Source organism: Falco punctatus (genome assembly GCF_963210335.1).
Source record: "Falco punctatus genome assembly, chromosome: 3".
Classification (NCBI taxonomy): domain Eukaryota; kingdom Metazoa; phylum Chordata; class Aves; order Falconiformes; family Falconidae; genus Falco; species Falco punctatus.
The window spans coordinates 93,334,288-93,352,918 of NC_137582.1; the positions used below are offsets into that span (position 1 = coordinate 93,334,288).

The 18,631-nt window shown below is 41.4% G+C and overlaps 1 protein-coding gene across 5 annotated transcripts in view; it reads right to left on the minus strand.

Moving 5' to 3' along the window:
- Nucleotides 1-266: 266 nt before the first annotated feature.
- Nucleotides 267-18,631, minus strand: part of LYRM4 (LYR motif containing 4) — a 91,900-nt gene continuing 73,535 nt past the window's right edge. For all 5 annotated transcript variants that reach the window (XR_013926902.1, XR_013926903.1, XM_080379981.1 and 2 more), the window contains one exon: nt 267-636. Coding sequence is in view for 2 of the 5 variants with exons in the window: in XM_080379982.1 (XP_080236108.1) it covers nt 574-636 (63 nt within the window). In the remaining 3 variants the exon portion in view is untranslated. The remainder of the gene's footprint in view (nt 637-18,631) is intronic.

The window sequence follows — 18,631 nt, forward strand, 5'->3', positions numbered from 1 at the left end:
CAAGGGATGCTTTTCAAAGAAACCACACAATGCAGCGTGTGATACTTTTAAGTATTAAGGTCCAGGAGATGAAAACTCTCTTAATCTGTGGTTTTAATATTTAAAATGAACGATATATTTAGTCATTTAATTTCAGATGCTTTCCATACTTAAATAAAACAGGATCAATAAGAACTTAAGTCTTAACAATTAGGCAAAGGGTTTTAAATCTCAAAAAAAAGGGTTTCGTGCTCAGTGAGAGAAAAGGTCAGCAGCAGAAAAATGGATCTGGTTACAGGTAGTTTAATGAAGTTTTATTGTCAAAGTAGAGGAGGAACTATTCCATCACATGGGACATACAAGCCAACAGGTTTCAAAACTACCTTACATGCTACTATAAATCACAGCAATATATTTCAGAACAGATGAGCCATTAGAAAACAGTACTTTGGTTGCCAAAAACAGTCTCTCAAGGCATTTCTTCTGCTGAACAGAAAAGCTCAGACGTGTGCAGTGAGTTTATTCATCTGTATGTGGCACTGTAGGATGCTGAGAATGGTCCAGTGTTGCTTCAGGATCAGGGTCTTCTCATAGCTATGTGTTTCCTGGACTCTCAATAACCAGTTTCTGTGTGGAATAGAGTTGGCCAATAGTAACCTGAAATAAAACCAAAATATCAGAAAGCTGAAACCTGAAAGTAAACAGGCTATTATTTCAGCTTCACAAGAGAAGATTAAAAAAAAGCTGAAGAACAGAGTACCCATATATTAAAGCTTTTTCATAGTGATATTTTTCTTTCTATAAGCATATTTTTTTGGTAAATAATACTGTTATCAGCCTATACCTTAAGAAAAATAACCAATACATAAAATAACTACATATATAAAATCTTGAAATAACAACATTGAGGAATACTGTTCAAAGGCTCATATTAAAAGTTAACATTAGAAGTTACTACAGAGGAAAAGAACACATGCTGGATGCTTAGAAAAATGAAAAGATGAATATGACAAATAAAAAGACGGATACCGTCAGCAGATATTTTTTGTTAATTCTTTTTGCGTGGAAAGCCTAGATGTAAATTGCATGGTATTGCACTGTTTTCCAGTTCCTCTGGAACCCTAATCCAATTTGCCTTAGAAATGGTGAAACCAGTTAGTTCAGCAGTAACATTTCACACACACACTAGAACGGACCTCTTGTTCATGAGAAGGCATTCACACCTCATATATTTGTGCTTTCTAGTGCAATAAGGAAAAGAAAAATGACAAAAATGCAACACTGAAGCTTTGATTCCTCTTGTTCTTCAGTACTTTCCAGTCTGCACCGTAACATTGGTAAATTGTAGTCAGATGCACAGTTGGCGCCAGTCACACACAGCTCTTTGCTTAACACTCGAGATGTGGAAGGAAGAAGTTTCATGCAAGTAGGGTAACGTAAGCAGGAGAAGACATTTATTTTAAATGTATGAATTTTGGAGTCTAATTTTTAGTATCTGTAATGTCCTTTCACATCCCTACTTTCTCCCCAAGGCCTGGGTACACAGTAGCTCTGTGTCCTTTTCACACACACAAAAAGTTCATATATTTAATTATGGAATTAGGACAAAAAAGGCTAGATATTTAATTACACTAAGTACAATATATTTAGTAGAATTTAATACTGCACACTAAGCGTGACAGCAAGTCAGGCTCTCAAAATAGCAAAAAATTAAAGAAAGAAAATTTTCAGCAGTTTTCATTTACCATTTTTGAGGGGAAAATATCCTGGTGGCTCTTAAATAAAAACTTCTCATCTATGCCCAAACTCACACAAAATGTAAATAATACTACCTTTTAGGAAATTAACTATTTGATCCTCATGAACAGCCTTGTCTGAAACATGGGTTGTTTTTTTTTTGGAATGTTTTTTAATTTAGAACTATTTCTTACAGGGGAGTATTTATGAGCCATTCTTAAACAGACAGAAGTTCTCCTCGCCAGCAAGTACTCCCCTCTTTGGGGACTCTGAACTAAGTTAGTAACAGCATATGAACTTCATTATTTTTAAAATCATGTGTTAAGTATGTTGCATACAGAATATTTTTAAAAAAGGCTGTACACAAGTGCGGCACGTGTTACCAACTGAAATTTTAAGCTGTCAACAAGTGTTACTTATCAAAGAGAACTCGCTGCTCTGGGTTATGTGGCAGGCTATACACTTTAGTTGCTGCCTTACCACAAACCATGCTGTAGTACTTAATTTTTGTATACTGTGTTTTGGAGCCCAAAGAATATTTAATCCTTTCCCACACAGTAGAGCAAATTTAATGGGAGGCTCAGAGGGATTACAAAAATGCTGAAACCTGAATTGCATTTTTTTTTCTCCACCAACTGGGGAGATAGATGAGGCTGAGTACGTGACTTCTCAGTCAATCATATTCAGCCAGGGCAGATGGCTTTGTAGGAGAAAGGTACGAGCTGTTGTTTGCTGTCCCTTTGCCAACATGGGATATTATCTACTGCTGTACCTCTTGACTCGAACGCAGTAAAATCATAGATGTGTGTGTCAAGCTGCTTCCTTAGTAAACCATGGGCTTACGTGCATTTCATCGAGCACAGTGTGCTGGCTGCCTTTGCTGGGCTGCTGCAGCTTGCCTGCTCCACTGCCTGCCTCCCTTCCAGAAGCCCTGCCGTGACATTTTAAACTGAACTTTGAAACTTCAGGATTTAATTTTTTTTTTTTTTCAAACCATTAGCCTTAAATTTGTAACATTACGATCAAGCCTTTCCCATGCACTTTAGACAAAACAAACAGACTTTCCGTTTATAGCTGCTGAAAAATTCACATCTATAAACATCCACTGCCTCAGCAGGACCGCACCAGTATTTACATGCTGATGCTCATTAACCCCCTGAATCAAAACGGCATTCTTATGGTGTCCTCACCCGTACTAAGTCTAAAGAAAGCACTTAAGCAGCAAGCATGGCTGTGGATGCTCCCAAATTAAAAGACTTAAGTGGCTATCTATTGTGTTCTTTTTTCATCACGTGTATTTGTAGCTCGCACACTGTATGCCATTTACTCGCCTGGTAGGTGGCTGGAAGCCAGTGCATAGGTCAATGTCAGGGTATTTTCATTAATCACAGGAAGCTTTTGTGGAAACAGGCTCTACCATTTGCTCAGCAACTTTGTTACCCACAATTCTATTTACCTCTGTAAGGTAACACATTGCAATTAAACTCTGCAGGGCAAAATGAGCAATAAAGAACCACTCTGTCATCAGGAGAAGACAACAGATAGAAATATAAAGGCTGCTCTTCGGATGTTACTGAATTAGATGGTGTTTAAATTCTGCTTGCAAATTTAAAAATAAGTCTGACAAGTCCAACCCTCAAAACCTGACAGTTTGTCCTTGTTCAAAGATTTAGTACAGCTCTGTACAGTCAGCTTTTTCTTGTGAACTTGAAAAACTTAATCTTGCCTGCCATCTGAATCCAGGAAAAAGACTGGGGTTTCAGAATGGGATTTATCAGCAGATATAAGTGAGACAACAAATGGGGAAAAAGAAATTACTGAACAGTAAGCAGTGGTCCATCCTGCAACCGAGCCATTCTCTGCTTATGAGGTGTTTGTGTGTTCACATGGGAACAGCACTTTTCCTGCCTTGCAGCTGGCAGCAGCAATCACAAAGAGAAGCCACTTCATGGAATCTTTTACCACGACTGGGGAAAAAAGCAAGTATGAGAGGTTTTCCCCAGATAACAATATCAGAGATGTGCTCTGAGCTCCGTCCTCTCAAATGGTCTATGGCTGGCCAGTGCCTGACTCTCGGGACACCTGCGCCTGGTGACCACGTTATGTGTAGCTTCTGTGCCAAGCCACGTGATAGCTACAACTGCAATGGGACAGTGGTGATCTGGAAGTAGCCCCCAAGTCCTAGGGGCTGCCTTCCTACCTGACACAGCCAGTGCAGTAGATCCTGCAGGCCAACTGCCACTGCTTGCAAAACACTACTAGAAGATCTTCGTCAGCTTTTGAAGGTATGTGGTATGTCTTGTGGTTTTTACCCATATGAAGATTTTACTTTGCAGCTCGGGGTTGAAGCAGAAGAGACTGCTCCTAGTTGCTGCAGGGCTGAAAACAAGGTGACTGTGTTTTAAAAATTCTAATTTGCCTCACTCATTTTTGAGTGCATGTTCTGCTCCGAAAACTATGACGGCATCTTTCCTTGACAGCTCTATATATTCAAAATGTCTGTCCTCTTTAAACCACCACATTTCCCCCTCCTTAGTTGTGTTGACTCTGCAGTACAAAGGTGGCCAGGCACCTCTTTTTCCCATTTACTTTACAAAACCGTAATTCCATGGTGAATAACCTGTGAGCTCTAACAAATCCTGCTGAGCCTCGATGAAGACACTTTTTCTCACCGTCACTGAACTGCTCATGGTTATCTTCCTCCCAAACCCAACAATCTCTGAAGTATTAGCTACCTGCTTGTGTGAGGTCTCGCTGTTTCAGTGTGAATGCCCTAAAACTACTCAGGTAAGTAGCTAGGTGGCCGACCTGGGGAAAGAGGCTGTCCAAAAGGAAAGGGCTACATACAGCCAAAAGCGCACGCCCACATGGGTGGACCTGAAGAAGGATGTCCACTGCTTCAGTAAACAAATACAAAGTCAAGATGACAAGCAATCTGGCTTGTAACATTTCTTTGCAGGATGGACACAGAGGACATCAGCTGGTCTCAGCCCTTGAAAGAGTCTTAGCACATTGCACAGCTGGTGACATATCCTGAGTTCCTCAGCACATAGAAACATCGTCTTCCTAATGGCAATCAGGGTATGTTCTTACGTAAATCAATGCAGTATGACCACAGACCCTCAAAACGATACTTTTACCATCGCTTTCTAAGCTAAGTCAATATAAGAGTCGTACAGAGGAGTTTCCCTTTTCTCTCCCTTCGATGTCTCACCCTGTTTTTAACACAACAAAATCAACAGTGTCAGTTTATTTAATAAGTCTCCCCTCAAAGTTTCCGAAGTAATCTCTAGGGAACAATTTTCTGCCCTCAAAGGCAAACCAACCCCAGTTTTTCATGCCAGTGTTTATTTATTTTTTGATGGCAGTGCAACACTAACTCTATGTAGAATCACCTCCTTGGCAAAGGGAAGGCTTAAACACGTAAAAGTGCCACCACAGTGCAGGAATATGAAAACATCGTAAGGCAGCAATTCCTTTAGCTCTCAATGATTTAAAAATTCATTTCCCGAGAGGGTCATCAGAGAAGTAAAAAATGTTTCTTGTTTTTCTTAAAGAAATGCAAACGATATCTAAATTTGAGGTACTACAGGTGGTTTTACATATTAAACACACTTACATTTGTAAAAAAAATATATAGGTTGTTATATATATATATACATACACATATAAATGTATATAAAATGTATTAAAAATCCAGTCTTTATATGAACACAGACATCTCTCTCTTGTTGCAAATTAGCTTGCAGGGAAGAAACCGCTACCTTATTACAGCCAGGGATCACATACAAATATATTAATTTTCATGGTTCTTTATTGTGGAGAAGTAGGAAAAAGTCCTGTTTATTAATATATCTATACCATACATACAGACACACGCACACACACATAAATATATATATATTTTTTTTTTTTTAAATCAGATTGGTTGGTCCTGTTGCGCCTGAAAAGTTGACAGGTTTCTCTCACAGGCACACTGCTGAATCTTAACTAGGAAGAGAAATGCCCGACGACACGGCAGTCATATCATGTATGCTGCTGCTGAGCTTGAACTCTATCACCATATGAAGTTGCCCATTCCTAACTTTTTGCACTATTACTATAAATACATATTAAGTGAATGCTGACAAGAACAGAAATGTACAGGAATAACGATTACTTTTAAGAGCTGGCAACAGTGTTGTAAGTTGTTTACCTACTATCTTTCCTGTTGGATGATGCCAACCAATTTGCACTTCTATTGCAAATGTAAATGAAGTGGTTATTGTTTTTTAAGAAGCGTTATCTTTTTTCCCCATGCCCATAGTCAGATATGCTATACACAGCATACTTGATGATAAATATTTTTCATATTAACTAAAGCCAGTTTCATATTTTTTAAACGTGTATGAACAGCAATTGTTGAAATGACCATAGATTGCAATAATAAACACAGCAATGTTGTAAGTAGTGATTTAAAAAAACTTCAAATGGAACCAAAAACTCATCAGTAACTTCAGTGCTTCGCCACATCTTTGTGTTGGTATTAAATGCTGTAGCAGCAGCCTTATTTATTTTTACTTAGGAAAGAATGCTGAAAAACTGCAGTTGGCTCCTTAAATACATAGGTTACTCCAGTTCTTCTGAGCTGGAATCAATATGGAAAAAAATGTATGATTTTGGAGACACTTCCCTTATTTTAAGCAATTCCATTTGTCTACACAGGAGTGGGAAAGGAAGGGAAGGAAAGCACAGAGCTGAGAAGTTAGTACTCTTCTGTATTTTTTACTTCTGCCTCTGTTTTGCAAATGCTGTTTTCTTCTGTGTGGCAAAACATCTTCTACAGCCATGCTACATGAAGCTTTCAACAAGGCAGGAAAAATCATTTTATAGCTACCATTTGTTTAGCTTTCACTAAGTAGGAAGGCATGAAGTAAACCAAACTAGCTAACAGGTGAGAAATTGTCTGAAAGTTATTTCTCTTAATAACGGTAAGCTATATAATTTTGTTAGAACCGTATGTACTGTATCTTGGTACACCATTATTCAGTCTATCAGAAGCAAGATGACATATTTATTTAATGCTCTTATTAATTTATTCTGTGGGTCTCCCTGAAGAGATACTCTTCAGTGAAAAGAGCAGAGAATCAAATCTAATCCAGCAATGATTAACACAGAAAATACTGTAAGCATATACACTCATGTGTATTTGTATAGGAAGATCTACAATAGCAAGGGATTCTTCTTTTTGAATGCTGACTATTTCTTCAGCTAAGACAGCCTCCTTTTTTTTTTTTTTTTAATTACACTAACATGCTACTATCTTTACAGGACAACATGGGCATGACAGACATGGCCTTTGCTCCAAATAGCTACACACTTGATACAGCTCAAAATAACAAGTAAGGGTCCCCAACAGAGAAAGAAAAACACTGCAAAGACCAGTGGACAAGATCATGCAGTCCTTCAGTGAAGTCACACTGGTTTACTTCTCTCATTTCTTGCAAGCCTCTCGGCCTACAGAAAAAAGGAGCGTGACAAGGAAAATGCCATTTTAGAAGTATGCAGGGCCAACAGCAGATGGCACAGGCAGCAGCCTGCTGCGAAGGGGAAGCAGCATCCCTCGGCTGCTGCAAAGGTAACCTTACAAAGATGTCTGACAGTGGGTCACAGGAAAGCAAGCAGTGACCGACCTTTGGGCTTGAACCGGCAGGTGAAGGTTGGATACAAGACGTCCAAAGAGGAAGCAGATCTGCAGTGGTAACACGCTGACCCGGTGTGATCTTTATGCGCTTTCAGCATCCTGGCATCTCCAGGCTCCCACTTCTCCTCTTTCTGTTTCTTACCTGCTAATGTATTTCAGCATCTTGCCTTTTCTCTCTCATTTACATATAAAACATCTACCTCCACAGGCCAGCTCAAACTCTTTGGAAAGCCAAACACAGAAGCAGCAGGTCCGCTAAAGAGTCAGTCCCGTGTGGGTAAAGAGGAGAAACTTAATACAGGCTGATCTCTTCTCAACATAGCATGCAGAAGAAAAAAACTACTCAGTTAAGATGCTGAGTGTGGCAAGGAAAATAATACAAAACATTAGTACTTGAAAACACAGAGACAAAGACCTGGATAACATTGTGCTGAGTGTGGTATAACAGGTACTCTAGTAATGCTGAGACATTTGGTATGTAAATGCCCAAACCATTCACAGAGGACCCTATGTTTTGTAGCAACTACATAAGCAGAATTCATCAAAGCCAGTGGGAGTGCCTGCCTTACTTTTGTCAGTAGTATAATACAACAGCCACTGTCACAAAACACACATTCTGCATTATGTCCAGGAAAATACTGTAATGTTTGTGTATCACAGATACAGTAGCTCCACAACAGACAGAAAGACTCAATTGTCATTAGAAAATATTTCACTCCTCAGTGTCCTCTTGGATTACTGTGAGAGACTTTTGGAATGTAACACTGAAGAAAATCTAGTCCTTTAGACAGGTATAAACAAATAATAAATATGCTTACTGAGAAGTGTGATAAAGTAATTTGGTAGCACTAATAGGCTTTCATACTGTGAACTACCGCAGAACTAAAATGAGCTGCCACTTTATGCTCAACAACAGTCATAATTTAAAGACCACCTTTTACAACACTTGTATTTGAAGTTAGATGCTAGGAATGCAAAAAAAACCCCAACAAAACAAAAACAAAACTGAAAGAATCAACTTTAGCCTTTCTTCTCATGTAAACCGGGGAATGTGACTGCTGGGAGGAGCTGCAAAAACAGTTACACAAGTATGTGTACGGCATGTTCGTAGGTTAATGTCTTTCAGAAAATTACTTTCCCACCAGTGCCCCCTCCCCTTTTTTTTCATACAGCATATCACCTTCTACATTTACCCTTCCCTCCTAGTCCTAGCAAACTTCTGCAAAATTTCTAATTTTATCCCAAACCACTGGAACTTAGAGAAAGTTCCAAAGACAGTGAATGGCACATGGACTTTCAGTGTGTTTAATTAAGATTTACCTGTCTAAATGATGATTGGCTAAAGCCTTGAAAAGCCTGCATGCTTTATCTTCACCCTATTTTCAAGTGAACAATACATGAAGTAACGCAAGGCATCGAAGTATGTGCATTGGGAAAGGCCGAACTTCAAGAGCTAAGACATCTTGAGACAGCAGGCACCGAAGTCCCAAGGACTGAAAACCAAGACTGGCTAGCTGTAGTTTTGGGAAAATGCATCTGAGGGTCTATGTACAAGAAACATGCCAGAGAAGATGTCAGGGCTCACCAAAATCAAAAGCAGTTCAGGAGTGTGCAAGCCTGGCGTGGTGAGAACAGCCAAAGCTGATGGTTCTTTGAGGAAGAAAATGCTGTCAGCGCAGTGGCACAAGGCAATTCAGATCGCTCTAGAAAATGTATTTTGTTTGGCAGCATGGAAACCCAAGATTCCTAGTGCTGGTTAATGGACGGCACCAGGTACACTGCATTTCGTAAAACTGCCAGGTGCTTTAATATCATTTTAAAGTAACAAGCCTTTCAGTGTTTTGGAAAAATAAAAGATCAATCCTGTAGCATACAAACTTTTCCAAGAAATAAGACACACAGAAACTCCTTTTTTTCTCTGTCCTTCAAGAAGGCTAAACTCAAGGATTAAACTTAATTTTATGGCAGGAACAATTTACGGTTCTAGCAGGTCTCTTTCTCTGCACTGATGTTACCTTACACACACCTCAGATGAGACTACGGACTGAGCTTTTCTCTGTTGCACATTCAAATTGCAAAATTAAATTTCAAAGAGCAGCAACAACTAACTGAATTTATCTTTGGAAAACATACCTTTATTTCCAAAGATAAATTTTGTATGGGATGTTTTGGTTCAATCTGTATCTTCCCAGAAAGGAGCACCCCATCAGTGTAAATGCTTACATGTCAAGTCCCTGTTGCAGCGTTTAGCTGATCTGTAAGTGCATAAGGAGTAGGTTTTTGTTTTTCTACATTAACAAGATCTCCTTTTTTTGGCAAAATTCTAACAGATTGCTAAACTACAGTCATCTGTTCCTTATAGAATCACAAAGATAATTTCCTTGTTTATCTGACTTTCTCTGATGGAGGATATCCAAGGATTTCTTCTGTCTTGCTCAGCCATCATTCTTGGTTTAGTACCTCCAAATCCCACACCTGAAAGTGACCCAAGCTTCAAAGAGCTTTTTTCTCCCACCCCCACCCCACCTTTTTAAAAGCTATGGTGAAAGCGTAATCCTCGTTCTCACACCCTCAGGGGAACAGAGGTAGCCCCTTTAGCTCTTGGGAATCAAAGGCATCAGCATTTGGAATTTCAGCTGGAAAAAAGCATTGCTCAAGCTATCTACCATCTTCAAAAAACTGAGTAGGGAGCAGGTGAGAAGAAAGGACGTTGATGTTTTAGGACTGAGGATGGATTTGTTGAATTTCAGTCAAGGTTTGTCACTATATCACGGACACCTTAAGATCAATTCTCTGGTCCAGCTTGGCTTCCAAACCAACACCCCGGTCAGAAAACGTGATTTTGATCTACTTTGTTACACAGCCTCCAGGGAGCCGTAACTGCAAACACAGTGAATGACTCAGTCCATCCTGAAGATACCCCAGGTGAAGGCGGGTGGACTTCTGTCTTCCTACAGCCTCTCCCCCTGGGCAGGAATCGCTGCCCCTGCCCCTCAGCACCAAGGCAAACACCGCTTGCAGCACCACACTGAGCTGAATCCAAGCCCTTGTGCTTGAACCTGCCCAAGCTCAGGCCAGTGTCCCGCCATTAAACTGCTCTCCAGTTGGCAAGCTCATGCTCAGCCAGTTCCATACACAAGGAAGTTAATTTCCCAGTGCTTCCCAGCCCAGCAGTTTTGACAAATGCTAAGAAGAATGAACAAGGGAGAAAATAACTATTTCAAACCCTCCAGCTTCTGAGCAGGAGATATCTGTGTTTGTGCAGATATAGGGTATACATAACTTACATTAACTTGTTTAATTGGAATAAACTATAGCAGCAGTTTTTATTTCTTTCCCCCTCACCCCCAAAGATAAATTACTGGGTTTAGCACAGCTGGGAAGAGCAAATTCTGTACAAATAGTTCTTTTAAGTAGTGTGGGTGGCAAAACACTTTCAGCAACTGGCTTAATTAGTGCTTCCTTCTCTGCAATAGCACAGGCCAGTTCGCAGAAGTAAACAAGAAAAAATTGAGATTGCAACAGGAGACATGGCATAAAATAATCCTGTTTGCCCTTCCGGTTTTGCCAATTCTCCCTTATTTAACGTCACACTAAACAGAGGCTTGCCCTGGTGTTTCCCAGCACAGATAAGTAGGAGTGCGAGGTTAGTACTTATTCCAAATATAGGCAGGGAGCAGCCTCTGTTCCTCTGAACAGGACAGAGCAGAGCATTCCTCAAACAGAACACCCTGGCCAAAACCAAACAGCACAACGACGGGAGCACCACAGAGGGCTTTCCCCTCAGCAGAGCTACCATACGGCTTGTGGGTGGCTTGTTTAGCAAGGACTGGGAAGCCCAAGCTGCTGAGACCCACTCCCCAGTGCAACCCCTCTGACACAAATCATTTATATGACAAAAAACAACAGGAGTGCCAAGTACAATCATTTCAGCTTCACTGCTCCCAGCGTACCGCATGCCAACTGCAGGGTAATAACCCACTGCCACAAACAAGCACTAACTTTAACACACGGACACCTTCCTTTCCATGTGAGCCAGCCAAAAGCACTTGGGCTCTTCCACCAGCACAGACATGAATGTGCAAATGCTCCACAGCTGTCAGCAAGACACAGCTCCTACCAGATAAAAACTGGGCTTGCAAGATCCGCTTGACCTTCTGAATGTCAGTGAGATACAGGGTGAAAGGCCAGGAAGGGCACAGATGTTTGTATTTACCTTCACTATAAGCCATTTAGGAAACAGCTGGACATTTTTTGTAGCTGTTTTGTTTTGAATGACTCTGGAGCTGTACTTGAGTGAGTTACAAATCTATTTAAAAAACAAACAAAAGTGTTACAAGCCATTACCAATGTTTCTCTTTCTCCTAACTAAACTGAAGAAAGACAGGATTATGAAAAATTTCTGCTAGGAAAAACTGAATGTGCAGAGGAAAAACAAATGAAAACTAAAGGGAATATTTTATGAAGACAAACAAAATAACCAGTTAATGAGGAAACTTGCCAGATAGCTTCCAGAAAAAGCAGGCAGTGAAACTGCAAGTAACAGTGTTTACCTCTATCTACAATTCCTGTTTTTTCAGGACATTACTTTTGTATTTGCCCATTCATTTCTTTTGGCAGCAAGTGGAAGACAGAGGGTTACTCCTATAGATAATATTAGGCAGACTGATTAAAAACAAGAACAATCAAAACTTCATATAACTGCCTGCTGCTCATTTATGGTACAAGCAGCCTGATACCAAGCATAATATTTTCTAACGCATGCCTGTCCATAACAGTTGTTAGAAAGTCTATGGAATTTTGGTCCTTGGAAGGTTGTTGATGAACCTTTAAAAGACTGTTTTAACACACATGGCGGGGGGGCGAGGAAGGAGCCAATTAAGGAGAATATATTGAATCTAGGAATCTGTCAGTGAAGAATCCTGTCAGAAATAATTTCTAATACAATACTTCCCAGGTTTTATGGCTTGACAGCTTACATATTTCTTCATTTTCTTTCCATTTATCTGTATAAAACCATTGTAACAGAAAGGGAAACTGACTGCTACAGAAAGAAAACAGTGAAGCTACTTGCAGAAAAGCTGCTATGAGGAACATGAACGGAAAGCAGAGATTCCTCTGTTCTCTTTCAGTACTAATCATCTCAGAGTTACTTTTAACATAAGGAGAGCAAGATGAACTGGCAAGAAATTAGAAGTGATTCTTTAATATATGTAATGTATTATGTCCTTTAACATAAATATGCATCCAAAAAATCTTGCACATTCTATGCCAGCTTGTTTACTTTGCTATTTAAAAATACTGTATAAACCTTGCGTATATATAAACCTGTGTACAAAGGAAAACTCCTCTTGGGAAAGACCACAAAGTGAGCCAGTAGATGGCATTGTGGCACTTCTAAAGACATTCCAGAAAATTCCACTTCAAAAATTTGCAAGCCTAAGTACTGTGTTTAACCATTTACTGCTTATCCAATGCAATATTTTGCTCCTGCTCAATGCTACACATGCACAACTGAATAAACAAAACCACACGATGTAGCTGCACTGTCATACTAGCCCTGAAACAAATCTTCTCTGCTCTGGTTCCCAAATCCAATTAGCTCTGTATGCTAGTTTTACAATCCCAGTTTTGAAAAAGATGATCCTTATTTGATGACTAATGTCCCATGAGCCATGGCCATCAAGGGGATACCAGAAAGGATGTGATTAGTTGAAAATTATTTCCTAAAAAGTAATCATACACAAGATTTACAAGCAATGCAGATGGTTCTATTTTCTGCCACACAGAAACTACAGTAGAATAGGTATTATCCCTGAAATACTTTATGAATACTTTCATTTTCTTTCAATTAAACTGCTGATATGCCATCACAGCTGGGGATGAGACAACTGTAGCAATCCAACAGTTTCTTGCACAACACAGCAGTTCTCTGTATTGCTAAAACCACAGAAACTTGAAACCATTTTGCAGAATGCATGTACGGAAAAATTCTGGAATTTAAGAATTGTATTCTATACACAAACTTAGTTAAACTGAGGTTAGCATTGCAATAATCAGTAGTCTATCTGCACGCTACTTTACAGGTAAACCTGCTTTACCTTGACCAGCTCTGAGCAAGCGGCTGGACCAGAGAACTCTGGAGGCCCCTTCCAGTCTCAGGCATTCTATAAAGCTTAAATATCACTGCTCATTATTATTTTAGTCTTTAAGAAAAGGTCTAGTTTTGCTGTGGTATTCATTTTGTCTGGAATTTCTAAAAATCCTTGTATTGTACCAAACAACTTTCAGGATAGTTTAATTGCATCTGCTTACCTTAAGGGCTCTTAATTAAATTCAATAGTGCACTCTCAGTGTCCAGTTGTATGTATTCATATTGTAACTTTTAAAGACACAGAAGAATACAAGAAAAACGGCTCTTCCATCCCTTTATGAAGTTACAAGTGTTACTGTAAATGTTTAAATATTAAAAATGAATGCCTCCTTTCTGGCAGCATCTGTAGAGGTGGGTGACAAGTGTCACAAGCCCCAAAGCATTTCAAAGAGAAAAGAAAGGTGTAAGAGGGAAGATAAGCACTGTGGTACTGCATCAATTCCATGATCCATCTTTTCCACTGTGTTCCTCACCAGCCACAAGCAGTTCCTCAGGGAAAGGGAGCATGGATGTGACACACATGCATACAACCTTCTGCTAGAATAGCCACCTCTGCTTGCAGTGACCACAACTTTTTGTCAACTTCAGGGGCATGTAGCTACAACCATGCCACCATTTTAACAGACTTGACTGATTTGTCTGATCCCCGTCTGGACTCATCTATCTGCTGCCTCCCCAGCATGCTGCGGCAACGAGTTCTACCATAATAAGCATGCTCTTTGTACTTCTTTTGAACCCTCCAGCTTGACAGCTGATCATTTTCCTTAGACCTTGTAAAACAGTAAAAAAGTGTCACTCTTATTTTTATTTTCCTCAGCAATATTTTTCTCTTGGGAGAGCTTTAAAGTGGCAAGTTTCTCATGGAAAGATTTGTTCCTTTGTGTACAAATATCCAGATACCAGGAAGGAGGATAATGGCCTACATCAGAAGCACTCAACCAGCTAACATCCATGCAGTCAGGGACAGAGAAAGCAGGACTAATAACTGGCATCATTTCTGAACAGGCTGGGAGAGCACCTTGGCACCTGCAACCAATCTGACAGTAAAAACCAGCTCCAATAGGAAAAGGCAACCTGACTGACTGCTCTTACTATTATTAAGGAGAGTATTTCTGAGTGCCCGCCTGTGTCTAGTTACCATGCTCCGGTTCAGAAAGTCTATTGTATTGGAGTGGACCCTTGGAATAAATACAGCATGACCTCGTGTGGTGAACTCCAGAGTGTGATGGCTCATAGGCAAAGGAAAATATCCTTCACCACCTTATTTATGGTGTGTATTTGGTCTTGTATCCTGGGAGGCTCAGTGCTGGGGACTGCCATAGAACCAGCAGGAAGATAATACTGGGTCCCCCGATGGTTTTGCCTTCCAGGAAATTCATGTGCAACTCAAAAATGTTACAGGCCTGCCTGGCCTGCATTGAACTGCGATTTGTAGGGGATACCACTTGTGTGTTAGCGAGAAAAGAAATTTAGTTATTTATTTATTGTGTTCATCTGTGACCCTCTACTATCATGAGCGTGCTTGACGAGGAAGGCAACCTGACCCATACAAGACAGACACTTTTTGTGGTAAGATTTGGCTGTTTTGCCCTTGCAACTGAATACATGGAATCTGATTTCCCCAGGGCTCAGTGCTGGGGCCAGCTCTGTTTAATATCTTTATCGACGATCTGCTCCAGGGGATCAAGTGCACCCGCAGTCAGTTTGCAGATGACACCAAGCTGGGGGGGAGTGCTGATCTGCTGGAGGGCAGGAGGCTCTGCAGAGGGATCTGGGCAGGCTGGACCGATGGGCCGAGGCCAGTGGTGTGAGGTTCAACCAGGCTCAGCGCTGGGTCCTGCACGTGGGTCACACCAGCCCCACGCAGCGCTGGGGCAGAGTGGCTGAAAGCCGCCTGGTGGGAAAGGGCCTGGGGGTGCTGGCTGACAGGCGGCTGGGCATGAGCCGGAGTGTGCCCAGGTGGCCAAGGAGGCCAGCAGCATCCTGGCTTGTATCCAAACGGTGTGGCCAGCGGGACAAGGGCAGTGATTGTCCCCTGTGCTCGGCACTGGTGAGGCTGCTTCTTGAACACTGTGTTCAGATTTGGGCCCCTCAGTGCAACAAAGACATTGAGGTGCTGGAGCGTGTCCAGAGACGGGCAACGGAGCTGGGGAAGGGGCTGGAGCACAAGTCCTGTGAGGGGAAGCTGAGGGAACTGGGGGTGTTTAGTCTGGAGAGGAGGAGGCTCAGGGAGGACCTTGTCACTAGGCAGGTGGGGTCATCTCTAAGCAAATCATACTGTATCTAGTGTTTGTTTTAGAGAAGGCAATTACAACTAACTCCAAAGACAAGGGATTTTTTGAAGATGACTACTGTTTCAAAATCCACACTGTAAACAACTGGTATAAATTACTTCTGAATTTTTTTAATGGGCTTGCTGCTGATTCATGTGAGCTGGGGCCATTGTTTAATCCAGCCACCACTCAAAGGGGATTTTCTCACATACTGTAGAAGTGGTGATAACTGTGGTCATGCCACAAGCTTTCACTGCTCTTCAAGACCAAACCTACAGTCAGAAAGAACCACAAACAAAAATCCTGCCCTTACCTGCACAGACACGGAGAAGACTTGTGGTAGACTTCACACTAACATAGTCTCTCAACTTTTCCCTTGTTGTTCCACTGCTTATAGGACTGGTAACTATTTATGAAGAGAGCAACTTCCTAAGCCATACCCACCTACAACCACAGAGCATCTGGACCAGGCGGGAAGCTCATCCTTACAGTTCCCTCAGGCTGGAGGCTCCCCACTGACAACATCTGTCCAGAAGGAGAAACAGATGGCCAACTTCTCCAGACTTTTCTACACACCTGACCTGATGTTCTTTACACTAGTCACTTGGGCAGATTTAAAACAGGCTGATAAACCCCCCTGGGTAAATTAAAGAGTTAATTACGTGACAATACTTCTCAGTCCTAAACACTGGGCTTATCACTGAGGCTCTCTATGCACTTTCACTAAAAAAGTAGATCAACAGAAAATGTATTATCGTCAAGATACTACATCTGTTAATTTGCTGTATAATTCCAGGGTTAACTGACAACTTCTTGCCATTTCTGGAAGTGGTTTGACAGATTTTTCAAGGTACTCCAACACTGCCTACAGCAAATCTGTGTGAGGTGCAGTAATACCTACTGCTCACAAGTAAAAGTAAAAGCTCTCAGATCAGTAAGAATTAAGTTTCTTAAAAAAAAAATACCTTGCAAACTGGTGCACATGATCTTCTGTACAAATCTGCATTTATAGACTAATATTTCTCACTTTGTTACAAGCTCACAATCCGATCAATAGTTACATTAAAATATACCAGCAAGGAAAAAATACAATGAAGAAATAGGAGTTAGCCAGTAAGGAATGCCTTTAAATTGCAAGCATGCAAATCAAATTTAACTAAGAAGTTAAAACCTTCTAATGTTCATTTTTGAGCATGTATATTCTTCCTTCCATAAATGTATTCTTTAACTGCATAATTAGTTATAGGAAAAATCTTTCTAGTGATATATAAACCATTTTCCTAAGCCTACTAGGTTTTTATGGTTATATTGTCTGCGTTTGTGCTGGCAGTAACTTCTGAAGCTGCCAACTGACGTTTACAGCAGAGTAAAGATATTAAGTTCTCACAAGTTCCTATGGATACCTGGCCACTACCTCCAGGAAAAAAACAAATTAATTGTTTCTCTGGAGGAAAGGCCACAGCTTAAGTGCAAGTCTCTCCATTTAGCCAGCAAAGATTCAATATGTGAGGGGGACATTGTACATGTTTCAACTACAGGGTAAGCTTACGCAAGACATTTTAAGTGAGGAGAGCACCACAATAATTGAGCCATGAGAACCAACAACACAGAAAAGTGGATTTCCTAAATTCTCATGTCCACAAACTGTCTTTTTAAAGTTCAGATAGGACAGACCATCAAGCTACCACAAAATAAGGGCAGGTGTATTCAGAGTCACTGCTAACTCCCAGGTGTTTCTCCCCATGCTGTAGCTAGGTACCTCATTTCTAGTCCCAGCTAAAACACAGGGCAAAAGCCATGCAAGATGACGGTTGCAAACTGAGATCACTCCTTTCCTGCAAAGTCACACTGCGGCTTGTCCCATGGGGTGGCAAATACCTGCCCACCTCTCTCTAGTTTGGAGACAAACACTCCAACATGTATAAACTGGAAGCACCTGCCACAAGAGTTTGTATTCACTGTTACTTCATCCCAGCTGATGTTAATGGACATGAATTCAATTTTTTTAAGTCACAGAGGGAAACACTGAGTTGTTAAAATAAACTGTAAGAGACGGAGTAAAACTTGCCTTAATTACTGTAGCCTGCCTGAGTCCATATGCAAATATTACAAAAACTCCCCTGCAAACTGAAGAAGTTAATCTTAGAAACAAGAATGAGAAATACTGTGCTTTCATCAAAAAAAAGCTTTTCCTTTGAATATCTGATTAGGCAATAACAATGTATTAATCATTTTAGTGAGAAACTTTCTTAGGAAACACAGTGACAGCATATCTATCATTTTCTGTGGCTGAGATGATATTTGACATATCTTCTCCTTAGGTCCCCACCCCTTCCCACCACCCAGCTAAACTCTGTATATTGGGTTTGCATGGCAAGGTTTTGGTAGCAGGGGGGCTACAGGGATGGGTTCTGTGAGAAGGTGCCAGAAGCTTCCCCCATGCCTGACAGAGCCCATGCCAGCCAGCTCCGAGACGGACCCACTGCTGGCCAAGGCTGAGCCCATCAGTGACAGTGGCAGCGGCTCTGGGGTGACGTATTTAAGAAGGGGAGAAAGAAAACTGCCACCGCAGCCGGAGAGAGGAGTGAGACTGGGAGAGCGACCGCCCTGCAGCCCCCCAGGCCAGGGCAGGAGGAGGCAGGGGGGCTCCAGGCGCTGGAACAGAGGTTCCCCGGCAGCCCGTGGTGAAGCCCCCGGCCGGGCAGGCTGTGCCCCCAGCCCGGGGAGCCCCCGGGGGAGCAGATCCCCCCCCACAGCCCGTGGGGACCCCACGCCGGGGCAGGGGCAGGGGGTGAGGAGCCCCCC